The sequence below is a fragment of the Oryx dammah genome, unplaced genomic scaffold (genome assembly GCF_014754425.2).
Source record: "Oryx dammah isolate SB20612 unplaced genomic scaffold, SCBI_Odam_1.1 HiC_scaffold_28, whole genome shotgun sequence".
Lineage (NCBI taxonomy): Eukaryota > Metazoa > Chordata > Mammalia > Artiodactyla > Bovidae > Oryx > Oryx dammah.
Genome location: NW_024070212.1, coordinates 111375288 through 111400138, shown reverse-complemented (window position 1 = coordinate 111400138; position 24851 = coordinate 111375288). Strand labels below are relative to the sequence as shown.

Genomic DNA, 24851 nt, shown 5'->3' with positions numbered 1-24851 from the left:
ATCGTGGCAGAACCTCCCTCACCCGTTTTAGGGAGGGATATACTGAGCAAGGTCCATGCCTCTGTTTTCATGAATATGGAGCCCTCCCTTTCTCTCCCTTTAGTTGAACAAAATGTAAATCCTAGAGTATGGGCTGATGGAAAATCTGTGGGTCGAGCACAAAATACTAATCTTGTAGTTGTCAAGCTCAAAGACCCGCATTTATTTCCACATAAGAAGCAGTATCCACTGAAACCTGAGGTTAGTTCAGTTCAGTTCAGTTCAGTCGCTCAGTCGTGTCCAACTCTTTGTGACCCCATGAATTACAGCATGCCAGGCCTCCCTGTCCATCACCAACTCCCGGAGTTCACTCAGACTCACGTCCATTGAGTCCGTGATGCCATCCAGCCATGTTATGCTCAGTCGTCCCCTTCTCCTCCTGCCCCCAATCCCTCCCAGCATCAGAGTCTTTTCCAATGAGTCAACCCTTCGCATGAGGTGGCCAAAGTACTGGGGTTTCAGCTTTAGCATCATTCCTTCCAAAGAAATCCCAGGGCTGATCTCCTTCAGAATGGACTGGTTGGATCTCCTTGCAGTCCAAGGGACTCTCAAGAGTCTTCTCCAACCCCACAATTTAAAAGCATAAATTCTCTGGGGCCCTGCCTTCTTCACAGTCCAACTCTCATATCCATACATGACCACAGGAAAAACCATAGCCTTGACAAGACGGACCTTAGTCGGCAAAGTAATGTCTCTGCTTTTGAATACGCTATCTAGGTTGGTCATAAAACCCATCATCAAAAATTTAAAGGAACAGAGACTATTAATTCCCTGTAACAGTCCTTGCAACACTCCCGTTTGGGGTATCAAGAAATCAAATGGTAAATGGAGACTAGTTCAAGATTTACGTATAATAAATGAGGCTGTAGTTCCTTTACACCCCATGATGCCTAATCCTTATACTCTGTTGTCTGAAATTCCTGAACGAGCCAAATATTTCTCAGTAATTGATTTAAAAGATGCCTTCTATTCAGTGCCTTTGGTGGAAGAAAGTCAATTTCTATTTGCCTTTGAAGACCCTATGCAGCCAGCTTCTCAGTTAACCTGGACAGTTTTGCCCCAGGGATTTCGTGACAGTCCTCACTTATTTGGACAAAGTTTGTCACGGGATCTACAAAACTTTAATAGCTCTGAAGCGGTGGTGTTACAATATGTAGATGATATTTTGCTCTGTGCTGAGACAGAGGAAGCTTGTTCAGGAGCCTCAGAAGATTTCTTTAACTTTCTGGCAGGCTGTGGTTACAAGGCATCAAGAGAAAAGGCTCAGCTGTGTCAACAATCAGTTAGGTATCTGGGCCTAATCATATCAGAAGGGATTAGGGCCACAGGCCCTAATTAAACCTATACTAAATCATCCCCTACCTATGACTTTAAGACAATTGAGAGGATTTTGGGGAATCACAGGTTACTGTCGCATTTAGATTCCAGGTTATGGGGAACTTGCCCGGCCTTTATATAAACTTATAGCTGAAACTCAGCAGGCCCAAACTGACAAACTGGTTTGGTCTCCAGAAACTCAAAAGGCTTTTAAGGTTCTTCAGGCTGCTCTCCTGCAAGCTCCAGCTCTGAGCTTGCCCACAGGGTCAGAATTTAATTTGTTTGTCACTGAAAGAAAAGGTATAGCCTTGGAAGTTTTGACACAACCCCGAGGGCTTCACCAGCAACTTATTGCTTATCTAAGCAGAGAATTAGATGTAATTTCACCTGGTGGCCCCACTGCCTAAGAGTAATTGGGGCATCAGCTTTATTAGCACCTGAAGCTTTAAAAATAATTAATGGACGAAAACTTACTGTACTGACTTCTCATGATGTGAGTGGAATCTTAAATTCTAAGGTTAATATTTGGATGACAGACAGTAGGCTTCTTAAATACCAGTCATTGTTGTTAGAAGGACCAGTAACTAAGCTTAAAGTTTGTGGAAATTTACATCCTGCTACTTTCCTTCCTGAGAAGGAAAATGAAACACCTGATCACGATTGTTCTCAATTCCTAACTTTAAACTATGCAGCTCGGGAAGATCTAATGGATACCCCATTAGACAAACCTGACATGGAGATATTTACAGATGGCAGTTCTTTTGTTCAGGATGGAAAGCGTAAAGCAGGTTATGCCGTGGTGATCGCTGAACAGGTTTTGGAAGCAAAATCTCTCCCCCAGGGAACCAGTGCTCAGTTAGCGGAGCTTGTGGCTCTGACCCGAGCTCTAGAGTTAAGCAAAGGGCAGCGCAGCGGGTAAATATCTACACTGATTCTAAGTATGCTTATTTGACTTTACATGCTCATGCTGCAATATGGAAAGACAGTTTAAAACAGCAACAGGAGAACCTATTAAGCATTTCAGAGAAATCGGGAGACTTTTAACTGCTCTATATTGTCCTAAAGAAGTAGCTGTTATGCATTGCAAAGGGCACGGCAGGGATGGGAGTAAAGCAGCTGAAGGTAATCAGCTGGCTGACTGTCAAGCCAGAAAAAGCGGCACTTTAGGAAACCCCTTCACTGCAGACGCCTTTGATCTGGACAGGTCCTGTGGAACAGGAAAAACCACAATATACTGAGGAAGAATTAGAAAGATATGAGAAAAGAGGAGCAAAGATTACTGATAAAGGATGGTTACAGTCCGAGGATGGACGATTAATAACTCCTGAAAATGCTCAATGGAAAATTCTTAAGGGTTTACATCAGAGTTTTCATTTGGGTGCAGAGAGGACTTACCAAATAGCTTCTCGTTTGTTTGAAGATAAAAATGTAATGAAAACTTTAAAGAATATTATCAAAAGGTGTGAGATTTGTCAGAAAAATAACCCAAAGACTGAAAAGCTAGCAAAATCTGGATTACAACGAAGTGGGAAGTATCCTGGAGAAGACTGGGAAAACGATTTTACTCATATGCCAAAAGCTAATGGATATTCTTGCTTACAAGTTTGGGTAGATACTTTTACTGGATGGACTGAGGCTTTTCCCTGTCATAGTGAACAGGCTAAGGAGGTTATAAAGATTTTAATCCATGAAATTATCCCCAGGTTTGGCTCCGCCTTTAAAGCTGCTGTCACTCAGGGGGTGTCTAAAGCTCTAGGAATAGAATATCACTTACACTGTTCCTGGAGACCCCAATCCTCAGGAAAGGTTGAAAAAGCTAAAGACATTATCAAAAGACATCTGCACAAATTAACTCAAGAGACGGAGGACAATTGGATTAAAGTCCTACCCATAGTTTTAATGAGGGCTCGAACTGCTCCCAAAAAGGAGGGACTGTCCCCCTTTGAATGTATTTATGGAAGACCTTTCTTACACACAGACATTGTTATAGACCCTGAAGCCTTGGAATTAACTAGTTATGTAACTCAGCTTTTCAACAGGCATTAACAGAACTACGGGAGACGACTTCTGACCCCGCCTCTGAGTCAAGCAAGCCTCTATTTGAGCCAGGAACTGAGGTCCTCATAAAAACATTGGGATCTGGGGGCCCATCCCTTGAGCCCCTCTGGGAAGGCCCTTACCAGGTTATGCTTTCTTCTCCCACAGCTGTCAAAGTGCCAGGAATTGATTCGTGAGTACATCACACTCGAGTTAAGAGGTGGCACCCTGACCAAAACTATGTGACATCTTTTTATGTCTTTACTTTCTATGCTCTGACTTTGTACTTTTCAGATGGGCCTGATAACCTAAGTGAGCTTACTTCTGCTGACTCCAAATATCCTGAGTCTGCCGTTTGAGCCTCAAGACAATGCCTTCCTGTCCTGGGCTCATTCCTACGCTGCATTCCACAATCGGTCTAACTGCTGGGTCTGTGGAGCACTCCCCTCTCCATCAGTGAAAGGCTTCCCGTGGTGGACATCTCCACTTCAAGGAAAGGACTTTCTCCAAGTCTGTGAATACTTCGACAACAATCACATGCGATGCCTCTTCTTCATCTGATGACATCTACCAACCCTAAAATGGACTGGTGCAACACTTTGTACTTTAACTATGGACATAATGTGACTTTTAATTTTGATTTTCACTTGTTTTTGCTGTTTGCTCCCTGCATCTGTAATTGCTTAACTGGGTTTGTTTCTAGCCACATGAAACCTTCTTTTAAGTTACAAATGGTTGCTCAAACTCCTGCCACTGCTGCACCTTCCTCCAACTACTATTTGGGGCCCCTGGATCAGATATCCTCAATATGAGGATTAGGAGAATATGTTGCCTCGCCAATTTAGGGACAACACCCCTTCTCAGCTTGGAAGCAGTTATGGAATGAGAACGATGCCCCTTTTCCCTAGGCAACATAATTCTCCTAAAAGAAAAAGGAGAGGAATGAGAGAGTCATTTCCTAGGCAGGTTGATAAGTCTAGGGGTCACCAAGGAGAGAGGGGTCTGGAATTCTCAAGGAGGAAGAAAAGACAAACTTCTTTTTTTCCTTCTCTACATTCATTAGGATTATATAACAATAATGTATTCTGCCTGAGGACAGTCTCTGGATTAAACCTTCTGGCTAATACTGTTATCTTAAAATGTAAATTATGGGAGTAGGTCTGGTGAGGTCTTTACAACCTCCAGACATTCTTTGGATTCATTGGAGAGTATATAACTTCATTGCTAACACTAACAAGGGGGTACTCTTTCTGCCCCCTTCTGATGCCTATGTCAGAAGCTTTCTCTATCTCCTTTACACTTTAATAAAACTTTATTACACAAAAGCGCTGAGTGATCAAGCCTTGTCTCTGGCCCTGGATTGAATTCTTCTCCTCCGGGGGCCAAGAATCCCGGCATCGTGATTCAACAACAAACTTTCAGTAGGAAATTAAACACTGCACTGTACTGTAATCACTCAACAGAATTTTTTTAATTTCCATTTTCTTTCTGAAGACAAGCACTCTCTGTTCTGTACTGTCCTTTCTGAAACGTCTGTTGCAGGATCAGGCATCAGTATGTGCTCAATAAATTACTACTGAATAAATGCAAGTGTTGGAAATGAATGATACCAGATTGGCTGGCAGGCTGGGAGACACTGAAGGGTCAAGTTCTTGAGAAGGTGGGAGTAGGCAGAGTGGGGAACTATGAGAGCCCGAGTGGGGAGGAGGGCCCAGGCCCAGTGGGCAAGCATACTGGGGTCTCTTGAGGAGTCTGAGAAGCTGACGCCAGGCTTAGGGGCTGCTTGTCCACATGGCCAGTGAGGCCACCCGCAATTACCCCGAAAGCTTGCTCAACGAATGTCTGACTGAATGTATACATTCATTCATTAATAATTGCACTCGAGCTTTGTCTTTTGGGAAAGCTCTACCAACTGCCAAACCCCATATAAGTGCATAATTAAAATGCCAGGCTAATTTTTATTATTGATGTATGTCTTCTGATTGACATGATTATAATTATGATAAATCATTAGCATATGAATATGAATTAGATATGCATTCCAGAAAGGGCAATATAATCACAGAAAGTGAAATGTGTCTGACATTTAGCCTGCTTCATGTGACTTTCCCGTAGCAGTTTTCTTGAAGCAGAAAATCAAAACCCTTCATAAAGGGACTTCCCTGGTGGTCCAGTGGTTAAGACTTCATCTTCCAATGTAGTGAAAGTGAAGTCGCTCAATCGTGTCCGACTCTTTGCGACCCCATGGATTGTAGCCTACCTGGCTCCTCTGTCCATGGGATTTTCCAGGCAATAGTCCTGGAGTGGATTGCCATTTCCTTCTCCAGGGGATCTTCCCAACCCAGGGATTGAACCCAGGTCTCCCACATTGTAGACAGACGCTTTACCGTCTGAGCCACCAGGAAGTCTCCAATGTAAGGGGAGCCAATTCAATCCCCGGTTGGGTAGCTAAGATCCCACATGCCTCGCAGCCAAAAAAACCAAAACAGAAAACAGAAACAATATTATAACAAATTCAATAAAGACTTTTTAAAAAATGGCCCACATCAAAAAAAAAAAATTTTTTTTTTAATGTCCTTTATAAAGGGTATGGGGACCCATACAGGAGCATGGCCCTTTGGACATGACCTTGTCTGGACTCTACAAGCAATGTACATAAGGAATAAGAGGAAAGTCACTGGAATGGACCCAGGGCCATCTTTGACAGGTGAGTTAAGAGTTGTCTATTCCTTTTCTGAGAGCATCCTTGAACTGACCGCTGGATTTCTTCCATCCATCCCAGGAGACTATCTTGACGACACTGCTCAACACACAAAGTCTTAGGTTTCTATCTGTGCTTTGGGGTTGCTCCTTTGATATGTTTGGAATGACTCCAGCAGTTTAGGTCTGAATATACGGGGAACCGGAAATAACCACTGTGGGTTATACGTATTTCCCTCACCCACATATTTTCACCCGGAGGACACTCTATTCAAATCGGGCTCCTGGGTATTCAGGGTGTTTGTGTGTATGCATGTTCAGCCATGTCCAACTCTTTGCGACCCCATGGACTGTAGCCCACCAGGCTCCTCTGTCCAAGGGATTCTCCGGGCAAGAATACTGGAGTGGGCTGCCGTTTCCTTCTCCACAGTATCTTCCCAACGCAGGGATCGAATCCATGTTTCCTGTCTCCTGCACTGGCAGGCGGATCTTCACCGCCACCTCGATTGGCTCAGGGCTGGGGAGTGACACAGCCAACGGACCACTTTGGCCGTGCCCAGCCAGCCCCTTCCCGCTCCTTCGTTGGGATCTGCTCCTTGCAGGGGGCTAGTGCTCTGGTGTCAGCTGTCACCACGTGTCGCCTGACAGTGGCCGGCAGTCCTCCAGGGCTGCCTCTGTCTGGGTGGGTTCCTCTGTCTCATTCTGGGGCTCAGCATAAGGAGGTCCGTGATGGCTGCACCCCTAAGCCACATCTTTCAACTTGGCCTTCATCATCAATGATGCCGATATCACTCTATTCACCTCAACTGGACTTGAACAAGATACAAGCAAATCCCAGCAAGAGCTTTCACAGAAAACCACTAGCTTTGCCCTTTTTAGCAAAATCCACAAAACGTGGCACCTCAAGTAGGAACATCACGTAAGCGTTTGTTGGACAGGGCATCATTCAGCACCAACAGAGACTCGGGCATAGGAAGAAGATGCAGCTGTGTCTTCTGAGTCTTAGTGAAGCTTAATCCGGAAAGGACTTGTGTCCTGATCACTTTGATCCTGCCGTACCTTCCCTGGATCATCACCTAACTGCCCAGTCATGTGAAATTAAGTAAAGCCAAGAGGGTCTCATTGTTCATTAATTTAATACAGAGTACCTGGTAGCCTAGACGATGGGCTTGATTTTTCTCATTATTTACAAGAATTTGATTTGTTCATGCTTGCTTTAAATAATGACAAAGACCAATACACACTGCTCCATATAAAATAAACAAAGATTTACTGTTTAGGACAGGGAACTATATTCAGTATCTTGTAATAATCTATAATGAAAAATAATCTGCAAAAGAAAGCTACATATATATATATATATATAACATTATAGATATATATATATAGATATATATATATAAAACATAGGGGGCTTCCCAGATGGCCCTAGTGGTAAAGGACCTGCCTGCCAGTGCAAGAGACATTAGAGACACAAGTTTGATCCCTGGGTCAGGTAGATCCCCTGGAGGAGGGCATGGAAACCCACTCCAGTATTCTTGCGTGGAGAATCCCATGGATAGAAGAGCCTGGCGGGCTATGCTCCACAGGGTCGCCAAGAGGACATAACTAAAGCGACTCAGCATGCATGCACATACATATACTTTTGTGTGTGAATATATATATATATATATGGGCTTCCCCTGTGGCTCAGTGGTAAAGAATCTGCCTGCCAATGTAGGAGATGAGGGTTTGATCCCTGGGTTGAGAAGATCCCCTGGAGAAGGGAATGGCAACCCACTCTAGTATTCTTGCTTGGAAAATCCCATGGACAGAGGAGCCTGGTGGGGTCCATGAGGTCACAAAAGTCAGACATGACTGAGCAAATGGGCCGGCATATATATATATGAATCACTTTGCTGTATACCTGAAATGAACACAACATTGCAAATCAACTGTGCTTCGATAAAAGAAAAAACATAATGATAAATGCTACCATGAGCAAGATTGTCTTCACTACTCCAAGATTTCAGTTTGCCAAATTTGACACTTTGAGGTTCTTCCACAATGAAATGCTGCTGAAATACCAAGTTAATTAAAGAACTTATAAAAATTGTTTATACTAAATTCAACCTTTCACTCTAATGATGAAATGGGTTCCATGATGAAAATAACTCTTGCTGTCTACATCCTGTTATTTCCTTTATGGAAAACTTCCCAAGTGGCAGCACACACTCCTAAGAATACCCAAACATCGAAGGCCATTTTCAAATGAGCTGATGGTAACATCCCACTCCTATCAATGTAAACTCTATCACAAACTGAACAGTCAACAAGATGAAAGTCATTTCAAGTCAACCCAATCATGATTCAGAGAGAAAAGTGAGAAAGCACAGCACTATGTTAAAATACTTTACAGGCTTAGCAATAAGAAGCCGGAGATATTTCAATCAGTATACATTTCTCATATGATCCAATAGGAAAGATGAGAGATTGTGAATGAATCACAGGCCAGTTAACTTAGAAAGGCAATCTTTCTGTAGTAACAGCTTCTCCACTAGATACAGATTCAGTTTAGAATCTGCATTTCTAAAACATAGTCACAGCGATTTCACCCCCCACCCCCTCACCCCCGACTGCTGATAATGAGACTCGGAAGCTCAACGCTTATTGGCAGGGTATGAAAGAAGGAGTATCAGCTTTGAAAACAGGCGGACTGGAATTTAAGCCCCATCTGCTAACCTAGATAGCATATTGAAAAGCAGAGACATTACTTTGCCAACAAAGGTCCGTCTAGTCAAGGCTATGGTTTTTCCAGTGGTCATGTGTGGATGTGAGAGTTGGACTGTGAAGAAAACTGAGCGCTGAAGAATTGATGCTTTTGAACTGTGGGGTTGGAGAAGACTCTTGAGAGTCCCTTGGACTGCAAGGAGATCCAACTAGTCCATTCTAAAGGTGATCAGTCCTGGGTGTTCTTTGGAAGGAATGATGCTAAAGCTGAAACTCCAGTACTTTGGCCACCTCATGCAAAGAGTTGACTCCCTGGAAAAGACTCTGATGTTGGGAGGGATTGGGGGCAGGAGGAGAAGGGGACGACAGAGGATGAGATGGCTGGATGGCATCACTGACTCGATGGACGTGAGTCTGAGTGAACTTCGGGAGTTGGTGATGGACAGGGAGGCCTGGCATGCGGCGATTCATGGGGTCGCAAAGAGTCGGACACGACTGAGAGACTGAGCTGAACTGAACTGCTACACCTTATGAGGTATGGAGACTAGGCAAGTCATTTAATGTATGTAAGCTTCAATCTCCAGGAAGAAAAACCTGTTTGGGCTGGAGTGCAGTTTCCAAGTCGCTGAGAAAGTATAAACAGCCAGAGCTGCTAGTAGAGGCTGGCAGTGGAGGCGCCCGCCCCCTCCCTTCCCGTGAACTTGCCCCCCTGCAACTCACCCATCTGATCCAACTCTCGGTCTCCTCCTCAGGCAGCCGGGACACGGTGCGCGGCAGGAAGCGCACCAGCTTCTCCTTGATGATGGATGACGTCAGGACGTCCTCCACCTCCACCAGGCTCGCGATCACATCAGCGATCTGCCCCGAGCCTTCCACCACCACGCAGGGGATTTTACTTTTGACGGAGGTATTGATGGCCTGCGAGAAGGGAGGCAAGAGTCAACCAGAGGATCAACAGAACCCGGCCCGGGACAGAGGCTCTAATCAAGCTGGTGAACAAATCACCTGGACACATCTCTGCACTGTATCCTTCTGCAGGGACAGGGGAGGTTCATTTTCAATCAGAAGCAAACCAAATACTTGCAACCGCTTTAAGAATCAGAAATGTAAGCCAGTTGTCTTACATCCTGTGTTAGTATCAAATTCCATAGTAAGGACATGTGCCGCTGGGAAGTCTTTCATAAATAAGTGCTTCAAAATGTCCCTCTATATAAAACTGATCACTCCAAATACTGACATCATAGATTGAAATGACAGCCCCTAAGATGGTCCTCAGCATTGTCATCGATGATTTGTCTGACAGAGGTGAATAATAATGCACAGTTTTAAGGCATGAAAATACCTCCCCAGAAGCTGGCTCGCTTTTTCGACACACATATTTCCCTCCTCAAATAAATCTTTATGGGTTCACGAAAGGCTGACTCTCTGGGTTCAACTATATTGAGGCCTCTTTCCAGATTTCCTAAGTGCAGAAGGGTCTTAAAAATCTTATAGTTCAGAAAAGAAAAACATATTTGTTTTCTGGATAAACACGTACCACAGTTTTATTTCCTGGATAAAAAGCCACAGAGACCAGCATTGGGGAATCAGGTCTTAAGAACCACTTGACAGCAAGACAAAGTGATGTACACGTGAGCACAGCCCCTTCCTTTAGCCAGGAGTGCTGTCTCCCTTACAGAAGACGTTGCCCATAGAGTGTGGAGCCTTCATCAGATCAGGCTGGGATCCATCTTCACCTCCCTACCTGTGCCAAAGGTGGGTGTCGGGGCCGTGCTGGGGCGGGAGTGAGGGTGATGGGAGAGGGAGCTGGAGGATGAAGAGCTCAGCGGGCAATGTCTCCTCCCTCTCCTCCCCTCTCCTGTAACATCTGTGGGTTGTGAGTTGCCTGAACAGACTTTCAAGGAAATGCTACAGAAGTGCGATACTCTAGACTGGCAGCACCTCACTGGAAACCTTAGTTCCAAATCTAAAATCTGAGTGATAATAGAGGCAACCATCTTCAATTACTTTTTCTCCATCTCTCTTCCTCTTTAATGTGACTGCCTCTTCAAGCATTTCCATACTGACTATTTCACACTGAAAAAAATCTCTGATTTTTCTCTGAAAAGTCTTTCTCTGAAAAATCTTTATTTAATAATGTTTTCAACAGTAGGTCTCCTAGAAGGTACATAATAAATGCCTGCTGATGAAGGAATAAACGAATGGATCATTGTTACAGAAAATAATAAACAAAGAGAAGCATTAGATTATGATTCCAACTAACTCTGCCAGGAATTTCATGTAATTCTAAGTGTGTGTGGTCACAGGGTGGCCATGGTTTCCCAACATACGTGTTGGTTACCATCCCTGAGTCTTGTGAGTTCAGGTCAAGCCCTTCTATTTGGCTGGTTGATGGCCAAAGTCAACAGTAAGTACACAGACTGTTCGTGTTGCTACAAAGTCTCTTCCTAAATCTTCTCAGCTGAGGAGACAACATAAGTCTGTTAGGGCAACACTGTGTGATTGGAAAAATGCTACTTACTTGCTATAGAAAAGAAAGCAATCAGATTAGGTTAGGTGAGCCCCCAAAGCCATGAAAATACAAACTGGTTGAGCAAACTTGTTGACCGATCTTCTAGAAAACCAAACCAAGACTCACCTTCAAAGTCTCTTTCCCACCTCCTTGGGCAAAACACACAATGGGGATCTTGCCGCCGTAGTTGGAATCTGTAAAATATCAAACATAAAATAGATTTTGGGCTCATCAGAAATACTCACCCACCTCAAGGGAACTTCTGCCCCTTGAGCCCAGGGTGGGGCTGCTAGCTGCAGATCTACCGAACCTGACCATCAGTTGATCACAATGGGCCATCTCGGGCTCCACACCAGCAGGAGCGTGACAGGAGTCACACCGCATGGCGTTTATTCAAAATGCTGAAGTCTGTGAATGCTTGACTTTTGCTAATAAATATTGTGGACTGCAAGGAGATCCAACCAGTCCATCCTAAAGGAAATCAGTCCTGAACACTCATTGGAAGGACTGATGCTGAAGCTGTAGCTCCAGTACTTTGGCCACCTGATGCGAAGAGCCGACTCAATAGAAAAGACCCTGATGCTGGGAAAGATTGAAGGCGGGAGGAGAAGGGGACGACAGAGGATGAGATGGCTGGGTGGCATCACTGACTCGATGGACATGAATCTGAGTAAACTCTGGGAGTTGGTGATGGACAGGGAGGCCAGGCGTGCTGCGGTTCATGGGGTTGCAAAGAGTCAGACGCAACTGAGTAACTGAACTGAACTGACCTGAATATATGTAGCCAGGTTCAAATTTATCCTGACAATAATTACACTTTCACTCATTTGCATAATCTGTGCTTTCTCAAGTGCATGAAAAATTTGCATAACTACGTGTTTTTTCCAGAGAGATGACTGCATATATAAATGTATTCCTCCACAGACTTCCCATTGAGAAAAGAAAAGATTGAGATTATATCCAGCAAGTCTCTGTGATGGAAACTGTCTCTAGATCATGTGGTAATCTGGTTCCACAACAGGACACATCTCAACACCAACATCTCAGCAGTAGGAAGACATTATTTATCACTTTCCATAGCAAATAAAGGCTTTCACTCAATGGTTGCATTCTCCCCGTGAAACCAATGTTTTAGGCAGTTTTGGTTGGCTCAGTGGTAAAGAGTAGGAGATACAAGTTCAATCCCTGGGTCAGGAAAATCACTTAGAGACGGAAATGGCAACTCACTCCAGTATTCTTGCCTGGAAAATTTCATGGGCAAGAGGAGACTGGCATTCTACAGTCTATGGGGTCACGAAAGAGTTGGATGGGACTTAGCAACTAAACAACAATGATATAGAGAAGCAGCCAATATTCAAAGAAGTAAATCATCTAACTGTTCAGCTAGTGGAGTGGTTTTTTATCAGTTCTACTCTAGCAAATTCCATTGCTTCATCAGTGCAATTTGCTACCGTGAGTTTTACCAGGTCTTAAATGTTGTCAAGCAGAATGGAGAGCAGGTCTCTTTATTGCCAAGCCAGAGTGGGGCAAGGCAGCATTCATCAATGTTTTAACACATTGAAGGGTACCTATCATAGCAGCAGAAGCATTTCTAGTATATTAAAGAAGAGATACAACGGCTCTTCTCTGGCAGTAGAGCATCTGAGAGGATGGGTTTATCATGCTTCACTCAATAATTGGGAGCGATTGTTGATGCTGCTGCTGCTTTTGTTCAAATGTTTTTCTAACGTCCCATCTCGTAAACACTGACCTTGAATCGTGCGCTCGGAGATGTACTTCTCCAGCTGATTCCGGAGCTTTGCCTCCACTGTGGGGTGCCCATGGCAGCCGTTGTCCACAAGCAGCAGGTGGGTGTGGTTGTTGTCCAGGATGTACAGAGGGTCTCTCTTGAAGTCATCCATAATGTACTGAGCTGAAAAATATCCCTGAAAAGCACATGGCAACTTGTCTTTGAGACTTACTTGTTGGCCAGAATGCCTGATGACATCTTTATGGGTTCACGAAAGGCTGACTCTCTGGGTTCAACTATATTGGGGCCTCTTTCCAGATTTCCTAAGTGCAGAAGGGTCTTAAAAATCTTATAGTTCAGGCCATCATTTTAAATATGAGGAAATGAAGGTTCAGAATAGTTGGATCACTTCCCTAATGTCACATAAATGACCAGTGGCAGTGTAAGAATCAGATTCTCAATCCAGTTCTTCTTCCATCACCCTGTGCTCTTTTGTATAAATTCACTGAAACATAGCATTTGGGAAAGTGTGTGTGTGCGTGTCCAGACATACGTATTTGTGTGCATGTGGATATGGTAGAGGTAGATATTGATATACACATATTTGTCTAGAATCCATCATATGCTAAGACCTATGCCAGGGTCTAGGGATTAGAAAATGAATAAAATGGAGTCTTAGCTCTTGAGGAGCACATAGTTACAGGATTATGAAAAGAGGTAATTAAACATATACTTTGTCATAAGACTTAGTACCAGAGAATAAAAAACTAAAGAACCGACTCTAACAGGATTTGCTGGGGACAAATTTTCATGAACAAAACACATCTATCAGTAACTCCTTCACAGAACCCCTTTGATTATGTCATCCTTGTTTTTAATTCCTGAGGTTCCAAAGGAACCTTGTAAGGCCAACTTCCTACAAGTTGATGGCATCCCAGAACCCCGTGCCAGGGTCGCTCTCTGCTGTGACCCCACAGACTTCCTCATATCCTGCCCATACCTCCACATCACAATTCCTGATGAGGGTGTCCCTGTTGGAGACCATGCCCCAAGCAGCAATGCCAATGGCCACAATGTTCTCCTCCGAATTCCTGCTGATGGTGTTATCTCTCACCACCTCCCCGATGAACTTCATCAGCCCATAGTGGGTGCCTCCAGTGAGAATCCAGGCACCTGCCAACAAGATTGGAGAACAGAGGCTCGGAATAAGTTTTTCATCCTGTACTCAATCCCTAAAGAAGCCCCACCTGTGAGCACCAGGACCCAGCATCGCCGGCCACACTTTGGACTACGTTCAACCTATGACATGGACGTAGGAAAGAGAAGAGGATGTCCAAGTGTCTAAGAGATGCTGCTTAAAAAGATACAGATTCTAGACCCCACTCTAGACTAACATCATCAGACTCTCTGGGAGGCGGGGCCAAGAAATCTGTCCCTTTACTCACCTCTCGGGTAAATCTTTTCATGGCTAATAAGCACCTGCCCTTAGCTGTTGAGCAAGTTAAACAATGTCATCATGGCAAGTGGAACACTCTGCTCCCACACCTCCCACCCCCATGGATCTGGAGTGATCTTCCTAGCAGGACCTGATGCCTATCATTTAATTTTGGGCTTCCCTAGTGGCTCAGATGGTAAAGAATCTGCCTGCAATGTGGGAGACCTGGGTTTGATCCATGGGTCAGGAAAATCCCCAAGAGAAGAGAATGGCAACCGACTCCAGTATTCTTGCCTGGAGAATCCCATGGACAGAGGAGCCTGGTGGGCTACAGTCCATGGGATCTTCTAGCATGACCCTGGTGCCTACAATTTAACTTTAAAATTGCACAAGCTTGCACACTGGTGTTTGAAGGTTTCTATTTGATGATCTTTGCAAGGCCAAGAGTTTTTCACAGCTTTGTTTTCAAAACTGTAGTAAACAAAATACCTAAAAATATGATTTCACATAATAATGGAATCTAAAGTTGAAAATGTGCCTAGGCCAGTTTGCCACCCAGGCAGGAATCTAGCCTGAGGCTTGGCCACCAGTCTCCCTGAATTCTGAGGAGTTGAGAGGCAGCCCCCTCCCCCAACTGTTAGAAAATCCCTTTGTTCATTGTCGTCTCCATTCTCCAATTTTGTTACTGACTTCCAGACAGGGAGCTACTTTAGTCATCTCCCACATAAAAGTCCTTCCAATATTTTACGGTAAATGTGATGTAGTCCCTAGAACATTCAGATCCCATTCCTTTGGCCAGTTCTCACAAGATGTGAATTCCAGACCCCCTGGCACTCAGTCTCCTTCCTGCAGATTTCAGTTGTCAATACCCCCGTTTCAAATGAGGCAATGGGAGACAAAGCAGCTCTCCACATGGCTGACCCAGAGTACAAGAAGACAATGAACCCCCAGCTCCGGCCATTCACTTCATCTAAGAAGAATCCCAGCCTGGGGACTTTTGTCTGCTTTGTTCTACTCTATTTATTCCCAGTACCTAAGACAATTTCTGACACATGGCAGGCATATAAGAAGTATTTGCTGAAGGAATGCATTATGCATGTTCAGATTTAGTGGTGAGGAAGTCAGCTGCTGGGGTTTCATAACAAAGTATCTACTGTGGTTCCATCTGGTTGATCAGGAAATTAAGAATAAATATGGGGAGAAACCACCCTTTCTTCTTGATTTTAAGAAAAAGCATATTTAGAATAAGACATGCTACCTTAGTTCTGTCAATTAATATTCTTAATAAAAATGTTTTCAAGGGACTTCCCTGGTGGTCCAGGGGTTAAGTCTCCAAGTCCCCACTGCAGGGGGCAAGGGTTCAATCCCTGATCAGGCGAGGAACTAAGATCTGCATGCTATGCAGCATGGCCAATAAATAAATAAATGTAAAAACTGATGCCCAAAAAATCCATGATGAACAAAAAAAATTAAGTTTTTAAAATCTTAGCAGTAAACTAATAAAATAAATATTAGACTTTGATAAACAGAATCAAATCTCAAGGAAATATTAGTCAAGGTCAAATGAAAGGAATTCTGTTAAAAAAAAAAAAAAAAAGTTGCCTATAGTCTTCAAAAATGTCCTGAAAGGCCAAAAAGATTAAAGAACATTTCCAGACGAGAGAAAGCTTTTCAGTTTTCTATGCTATGAAAAGCTAAATGGATTGGAATCCAGGTGGAGAAAAAAAAACAAAAAACTTTTTTTGCTCTGAAGAACATTGTTGGGATAATTAGCAAAATTAAAACAAGAATCTTTTGTTAGATAACTGTATTGGTCAATGTGAACTTCCTCAGGTTTGAAAGTTATACCAGTTACATGAGAAAACAGGCTTGTTCTTCAGAGACATGTGTTAATGTATGTGCTTAAGGGCTAAAGCTCATGATACCTTAAATTTACTCTCAAAGGATTTTTTTTGAGGGGGTGGCTATTGCGCCCCACGGTTTGGGGATCTTAATGCCCTGACTAGAGGTTGAACCTGTGCCCTCTACAGTGGAAATTCAGAGTCCTAACCACTCTTACTCCTTGGAAGGAAAGTTATGACCAACCTAGATAGCATATTGAAAAGCAGAGACATTACTTTGCCGACTAAGGTCTGTCTAGTCAAGGCTGTGGTTTTTCCAGTGGTTATGTATGGATGTGAGAGTTGGACTGTGTAGAAAGCTGAGTGACGAAGAATTGATGCTTTTGAACTCTGGTGTTGGAGAAGACTCTTGAGAGTCCCCTGGACTGCAAGGAGATCCAACCAGTCCATTCTGAAGGAGATCAGCCTTGGGATTTCTTTGGAAGGAATGATGCTAAAGCTGAAACTCCAGTACTTTGGCCACCTCATGCGAAGAGCTGACTCATTGGAAAAGACCCTGATGCTGGGAGGGATTGGGGGCAGGAGGAGAAGGGGACGACAGAGGATGAGATGGCTGGATGGCATCACTGACTCGATGGACGTGAGTCTGAGTGAACCCCGGGAGATGGTGATGGACAGGGAGGCCTGGCGTGCTGCGATTCATGGGGTTGCAAAGAGTCAGACACGACTGAGCAACTGAACTGAACTGAACTGAACCACTGTATGAGATGGTTAGATAGCATCACCAAAGAGTCAGACACAGCTGAGCAACTGAACAACAACAAAACTCGATTAACAAGAACCTGGGCAAACTCCAGGAGATAACAGAGGACAGGGAAGCCCGGCATGCTGCAGTCCATGGGATTGCAAAGAGTCAGCTACAACTTAGCAACCAAACAATAACAACAATAACCACTGGACTACCAGGGAATCCCTCAAACCATTTTTAAAATCATAATATATGAATATCTAAAGAGAGGGAGAAGACAAACATGAGAAATTTTTAACAATTGGTAAATTTAAGTGAAGGCTGTACAGATATTCACTGGATTATTCTTACAACTCTTCTGTAGGTTTAAAATTTGTCATAACAAAAAATCAAAAAAGAAAAAATAAGCAAAATATTTCAAATAACAAAGCCAGGGTTCTGTGTTTTGATCCCCATCAGACACTCACCTGGCCCTCACCATCTGCCAGGCACGGTCACTTTTTTCAAAGCATATTATTGGTCCCCAAATGAAACAGCAAACATTAAGCTTTCTTTTTTTGATTGGCCAGAATACTCTGAGTATTTTATGTAAAAACGACTAAATGAAAACGTTAGGTTAAGAGAAACATTCAATTACCCACATGCAATTTCCTGAGCTCTGATTAAGGAAATCCCCCCTCCTTCCTCCACCCCACCCCCCGGAGTTCCGGATCTGTTTCCTCCTTTAAGGATCTTGTTTCTAATTAAGATCAGGATTAATCATACAGCTCTAGAGTATCTGCAGTCTTGCGCATGAATGGCAGAGGACAATTTCGTTCAGTCTCTGCAGACGCGGCGCAGCCTGAACCGACAAACCAGCGGGCGCCACGTCCTCGCCCGGGACGGTCCCCTCGGCCACCGCGGGACCCGCGCACCTTTCGACTGCGCGATATAGATCAGGCGGCTGAAGATCTTGCGCATGCGCGGCTTCAGGGCGAAGTTTTTGGCGCCGCCAGTCACGGAAATGACCAGGTTGGGTGTTTTCAGGTGCCAGTGCTGGGTCAGCAGCTCGTACAGCGTCTCCGCGTCCGTGTCGCAGGACAGTCGGATATACTGTGGGGAAGGACAGAAGCATCAGGATCCGCAGGTGCTCTCCTGATGGCGGGGGCGTGGCCCAGTCTACCTGTTCCTTTGGGACGGGAGCGCATGGCCGGTGACGAAGGTCCCCTTGGGGCAGTGGAAGGGGGCGTGGGTGCCCCTGCAGGGACACCCAAGCCAGCTGGAGAGCTGGAGACTTCATCCTAAAGGCAAGGGAGCACCCGTCAGGTGTTCTAAGCAGAGGGATTTACATTTTAGGGAGCCCTCCAGCAGGAGGGTTAACTACAGACTGTGAGCCAAGGCAGGTGGGGAGGCAAGACAATGGTGGCCCATCTCGAGACAGAGGCCTCGGGAAGAGACAGAGTGGACAGAGGAGAATTTAAGGAAACTGTTAATAATGGCCAACCGAAAACGGGCACCTGCCATCTGCCTCTGAAAGGGAAAATATTAGTCGTGTCCTGTCCGACTCTTTGTGACCCCACGGACTATAGCCCGCCAGGCTCCTCGGTTCTTGGAATTCTCCAGGCAAGAATATTGGAGTGGACTGCCATTCCCTTCTCCAGAGGATCTTCCCAACCTAGGGACTGAACCCAGGTCTCCTGCATTGCAGGCAGATTCTTTACTCTCTGAGCCACCAGGGAACCCCTAAAGGGTGGTATGGTCGCACTGGGGAGGTCGGTAGGTGGCAGGGGGAGAGGAAGAAGAAAGGCTTCCCTGATCAGGAATCAAACCCCAGCCGCGGCGGTGAGTTCAGGGTGGAGATCAAGAATGAAACTCTCTGTGCTCTGGGGAAGACCCACAGAACAGGGCTTCAGACAGGTATTTTCAGCATATTATATGAGCCCAAATTCTTGCATCTTCTCATATCTACAAAAGCACTAAAATCGTTCATGGAGACACCTGCTTCTCATGACTAGCAGCAAGCGTCTACCAAAGCGGGTGCCTGACTGCACGTACCCCCTTCACTAAAATCATATGTAACACTGACCTTGCTCCCCTACCTCTTTGGAGCAGCTCCTCAGAGCTATCTGAGATGCTGTCTCCTTGGCTATAGTCCTCATTTGCCCCCAATAAAATTTAACTCACAACTCTGACATTATCCTTTTTGTTTCTATTCGACACAGTCCATTAAACAGCTTTGTAAAATGCTGTGTGAGAGCCTGCAGTGTGGGTGTGCAAAGGAAAATGTCATCTTATTCAAGGCCACGTGTACTCTCGAGAATGCCATGTGCCACACTAAACCACAAATGCGTTTGTCAATCATTCTGTAGCAGGGAGGGTCAACGAGGATATCGCATGAGCCTGCACTGTGCCTGGAGAGAGGACACTGGGTGGCAAGCCAGCCATCCTGGGGTCACGGGCCAATATTTCCAGAATGAGCCAAGCTCCATGAAAACCATTGTCAAAGGCCACCTTGTTTGTCAAGAGCCAGCCTGTCCCTAACCAGCCAGCTCCCATCTCTATGTTAAGTAACATGTGTACCATATAGAACCAAAGACTTAACGCCAACCCTTCCCTTAGGAATTTTCTTTGTCCTGAGGCTATAAAAATTGGCTGCAAGCCCACCAAAGCATCAGCTCCCCCTTGAAAACACCTCAGGATCGGCCTGCTGTTCCAATAGCATCTCCCGCTCTATTCTCCCTTTGGCGGTCATCTCTCCCTGGTCTGTCAGAAAGTCGGCCTGCTGTCTTTGCAGCACCTCTCACTACCTCAGTCCTTTGTTCTCAATAATCCTCTCTTGTAAAATACTCTGTGTCTGGAAATTCTTTTCCAGCCCATGCCCAGACAGTCGTAACATTTGGTGGCCCATATGGGAGCTGACCCCACCACCTTGGCATTACCAACACCTTACAGATGGAACTCATTCTGCTCTTTCCTTGCTACTCACTACTGCCTTAACAATCACCTAAGGAGTGTTACCAAGGCACGTAATCTAATCACAGCGCTTGATTTTTCACAAGATTTATCTTTTTCTGCAATCATGTTTGGGTTGACAACCCACCTCTTCTGCTTTCATACATACTATCAGACAATTTGAAGTAACTCGAGGTACTTCAGTAGCCTACCATGTTAGCATATGGATTAGCTAGTCCAAGTAGAAAACCATTGCTTACCTTCCCTTTCTTCCCCTGAGTCTCAAACTGAATATCTCCAAAAGCATCGGTGGGAAGTTCCTTTGTGTGTTTCTTGTAATTCCATTTCTCATTTTGGTTGACCTGGGTGCCTTCTATGTGTTGGTTCTGGGCGTAGCCACACTTACACATATTCTCCCTGAGCAGGAGGATATTGACAGGAAGGAACAGATTTCATTAAACCTACCTAAATGTTTCATCCCATCTCTTAGACCACACATGATTAGCTTAAATCAACACAAAAAGAGATTTTAGCATAACATCTAATTTCCAGACTGTTTTCATCATCTCGGTTGTTTAAAAACTATCTTGATGTTTTATCCCTGTGCCATGGAAGATTCAGGCAACACACTGCACTTGCATCTCCACTGAGAAAGAAGAAAGTAGGAATGCAGGGAGGCATGGGAATAAAAGATAACAGAGAAGACTTCTTGAGCCTTCACACGCTCTGGCCATAGCCCTAACTATTCTAGACTCCCAGCCACTTATCTCTCAGGTTCTGCAGGGCTCTTCCTTTTCTTTAGAGTAAATTTCTTCATTTAGGTTAAAATAACTTGGGTTCCTTGTAACTGAAAGTCTTAACTACTAACACTGTGTATGTGTGTGTGTGTGTAGGTATGTTCAGTTGCTCACTAACATCCGACTCTTGCAACCCCGTGGACTGGAGCCTGCCAGGGTCCTCGGTCCTTGGGATTTCCCAGGCAACAATACAGTGGGTTGCCATTGCCTGCTCCCCAAGAGCTTCCCAACCCAGGAATCAAACCCATGTCTCCTGCATTGCAGGTGGATTCTTTACCACTGAGCCACCAGGGAAGCCCAAATCTTAATTACTTTAGGGTATAGAAATTATCTGTATTGATATCAAAACATTTGATATTTTCTAGAGTTATAAAAATTGAGCTAGAACCTAGAATCCAAAATCACTCCTCCACCAGTAACCTTGCCTCTTTTTTTTTGGAACAGGTCTCTCAGGCATCACTCAGTTTGGCCAAGAAAAATTTTAAAAAGTCAACTGGACTTGATTGCAGCTGCTTTAGTCTTTTCTCTGACTAGCCCTGGGGCATTTCCTGAGCTGAGGCTGCTCCTGGTTGTTTCAGGATCTTCCCCACTATTGTGGTCCAAGTTGGCTTCCTCCCCTCTCTCTTTAGCTGTTTCTGTCCCACTATCCTTTGGGGTCCTTCCTCACCCACCAGAGTTCATTGCAGGATTGGGGAGGGAAGTCCCTGTCCCATCTGTCTTTGCTACACCTGAAGAGTGACTCTCGAACCCTTTTCCCTTCCAAGAATAGGTGTGTGCTTTGGGTGACCTCGAATGAGAAGCTTGTCTGGCTCCATCTTGATGATTGGGTTCAGTTCAGTTCAGCCGCTCAGTCGTGTCTGACTCTTTGCGACCCCATGAACCACAGCACGTCAGGCCTTCCTGTCCATCACCATCTCCCGGAGTCCACCCAAACCCATATCCATTGTGTCAGTGATGCCATCCAACCATCTCATCCTCTGTTGTCCCCTTCTTCTCCTGCCCTCAATCTTTGCTAGCATCAGGGTCTTTTCAAATGAGTCAGCTCTCCACATGAAGTGGCCAAAGTATTGGAGTTTCAGCTTCAGCATCAGTCCTTCCAATGAACACCCAGGACTGATCTCCTTTAGGATGGACTGGATGGATCTCCTTGCAGTCCAAGGGACTCTCAAGAGTCTTCTCCAACACCACAGTTCAAAAGCATCAATTCTTCGGTGCTCAGCTTTCTTTATAGTCCAACTCTCACATCCATACATGACTACTGGAAAAACCATAGCCTTGACTAGATGGACCTTTGTTGGCAAACTATTGTCTCTGCTTTTGAATATGCTATCTAGGTTGGTCATAACTTTCCTTCCAAGGAGCAAGCATCTTTTAATTTCATGGCTGCAATCACCATCCACAGTGATTTTGGAGCCCAGAAAAATAAAGTCATCCACTGTTTCCACTGTTTCCCCATCTATTTGCCATGAAGTGATGGGACTGGATGCCATGATCTTCGCTTTCTGAATGTTGAATTTAAGCCAACTTTTTCACTCTCCTCTTTCACTTTCATCAAGAGGCTTTTTAGTTCTTCTTCACTTTCTGCCAGAACGGTGGTGTCATCTGCATATCTGAGCACCAATGTACATGAATTGGTCTACAAATGGAGAGGAGGCGGGAAGAATGCCAGGAAGGCGTTAGCACAGATACTTGGAGGAGGCAGAGAAGTGACAGAGAAGGGGGATGGAGAGGATTAGGAGAGAGTCAGGATGCTAGTTCTACCCCTTGGGACAAGTCAGAATCCCACAGAACTACCCTGGATGTGAGAGTTGGACTGTGAAGAAAGCTGAGAGCCGAAGAATTGATGCTTTTGAACTGTGGTGTTGGAGAAGACTCTTGAGAGTCCCTTGCACTGCAAGGAGATCCAACCTGTCCCTTCTGAAGGAGATCAACCCTGGGATTTCTTTGGAAGGAATGATGCTAAAGCTGAAACTCCAGTACTTTGGCCACCTCATGCGAAGAGTTGACTCATTGGAAAAGACTCTGATGCTGGGAGGGATTGAGGGCAGGAGGAGAAGGGGATGACCGAGGATGAGATGGCTGGATGGCATCACTGACTCGATGGACGTGAGTCTGAGTGAACTCTGGGAGTTGGTGATGGACAGGGAGGCCTGGCATGCTGCGATTCGTGGGGTCACAAAGAGTCGGACACGACTGAGCGACTGAACTGAACTGAATATAGTAGCTGCTAGTCATGTGTGGCTGTTTAATTTAAATTCAGCTCCTTGGTTGCACTAGCCAATTTCAAATGCTCATATGGGCTGATGCAGATAAAGAATATTCCCATTATAGTAGAAAGGACCATCGCACAGAGCCCATTACAGTAAAAGCAAAGTTCTTCCTGTCTCTACCTAGAACCCAGGATAGCTGAGGCAGTGAGAACTGAAGAAAACAAACCCGGATTCAGGGATGCCTCAGGAGTGCCAGGAGGTGACCCCTAACTGGGCAGCAGTGTCTCAGAGGGTACCCTCAGCAACAGGGGTCATAGTCAGGCATCACTCTCCTGTGACCACATAAGAAACAGACATCTGAAAGGGGTTAAAGAAGAAAAACATGAGTGGTCTGGGCTTAGCATATACAGGACAACTCTGGGGAGATTTGCAGTAGCTTACGTCAGCTGGTGTGCGAAGCAGCAGCAAAATTACAGTATCACTGTTACCAGTCACTTCCCTTGATTCCTTTGTCTGATGAGTAATTTAGATTACTCATCAGATGAAAATAATAAATATAAGAAGTTGAAAAGCTTATGGAGTCTTGACTCTGGTCTATAACCTCTGGTCTCCTCTGAGACAGGCACTGGGAGACCCCGAGGTGTTCCTGTCCTCAGCTGGTGTTGTGGAGGGTGAGGGCTGCTCACAGCAAGGCCCTTCATTTGGGGTCAGACCTGAGCTGCAGTCAGACACCATCAGGTGGGCAGTTGTAGATTTCCCTATCCTCCATCCACTTCTGCTGCAGCTAGTAGAAACACCCTGTCTTTCCTTTGAGGACCCATCCTTCCCACACCAGGTCCATATGGACACAACACCCAGTCAGTCAGTTCAGTCATTCAGGCGTGTCCAACTCTTTGCAACCCCATGGACTGCAGCATACCAGGCTTCCCTGTCCATCACCAACTTCAAGAGTTTACTCAAGCTCATGTCCATTGAGTTGGTGACGCCATCCAACCATCTCATCCTCTGTTGTCCCCTTCTCCTGCTGCCTTCAATCTTTCCCAGGATCAGGGTCTTTTCAAATGAGTCAGTTCTTCGCATCAGGCAGCCACAGTATTGGAGTTTCAGCTTCAGCATCAGTCCTTCCAGTGACTCAAGACTGGCCAACTACATATTCCATCACCTTCCCAAAGATTAGAATGGGTCCATGGCCCATGCCAGGCCAATAAAAGACATGAACTCCAAGATCAAGGTTCCAGGACTTTGGGTAGAATTGCTAGGAACCAGGCCCTCTTTCCCTTCACTGGTAAGCTGAAATAGTATCAGCCAGAGTTGTGGTGTCCATTTTGCATTACAAAGGAGGAGCCTTCACACCCAGAGAAGGACAGCCTCACAGATGAAAAAAAGAGGCAGGGTCTTGGTAATACTAAGCCCTGGATCTGGCTGTGCTTTCCCAGCACTAGGTCCCATTACAACCACCACTCATTTAAGCCAATTAGATTGGATATCTGCAAATGACAAGGTACTGATGAATACAGTCAGCCCAAGGCAGGGTCGTTCTTAGAAGGGGCAGGAGCTGGGCCCGAAAAGAATGCACACATGGTTGCTTCCATGTCCTAACTATTGTAAATAGTGCTGATCTAGAGGGGTGGTCTGGAGGCAGGGGAGGGAGGCTCAAGAAGGAGGTGATATAAGTATAATTATGGCTGATTTGCATTGCTGTATGACAGAAACCATCACATTGTAAATCAATTTTCTCCCAATTAAAAAATAATTTAAAAAAAGAATGCACAAAGAAGAATCAGAAAGCTGGGTTCAGTCCTTTATTTCTCTCCTACCAGCAATATGAAAGTGAAAGTGTTAGTCC

General features: G+C 44.9%; 1 protein-coding gene across 1 annotated transcript in view; it reads right to left on the bottom strand.

Annotated features, from left to right (window-relative positions):
- The window catches only part of TRPM8 (transient receptor potential cation channel subfamily M member 8), a 99542-nt gene that overhangs the window by 68947 nt on the left and 5744 nt on the right, over positions 1-24851 (bottom strand). Inside the window, exons 3-8 of the mRNA XM_040231803.1 lie at positions 20259-20415; positions 17982-18159; positions 14044-14216; positions 13065-13239; positions 11441-11508; positions 9523-9720 (exon numbers count right to left, since the gene is read on the bottom strand). Of these exons, the coding sequence (XP_040087737.1) occupies positions 9523-9720; positions 11441-11508; positions 13065-13239; positions 14044-14216; positions 17982-18159; positions 20259-20415 (949 nt within the window). The remainder of the gene's footprint in view (positions 1-9522; positions 9721-11440; positions 11509-13064; positions 13240-14043; positions 14217-17981; positions 18160-20258; positions 20416-24851) is intronic.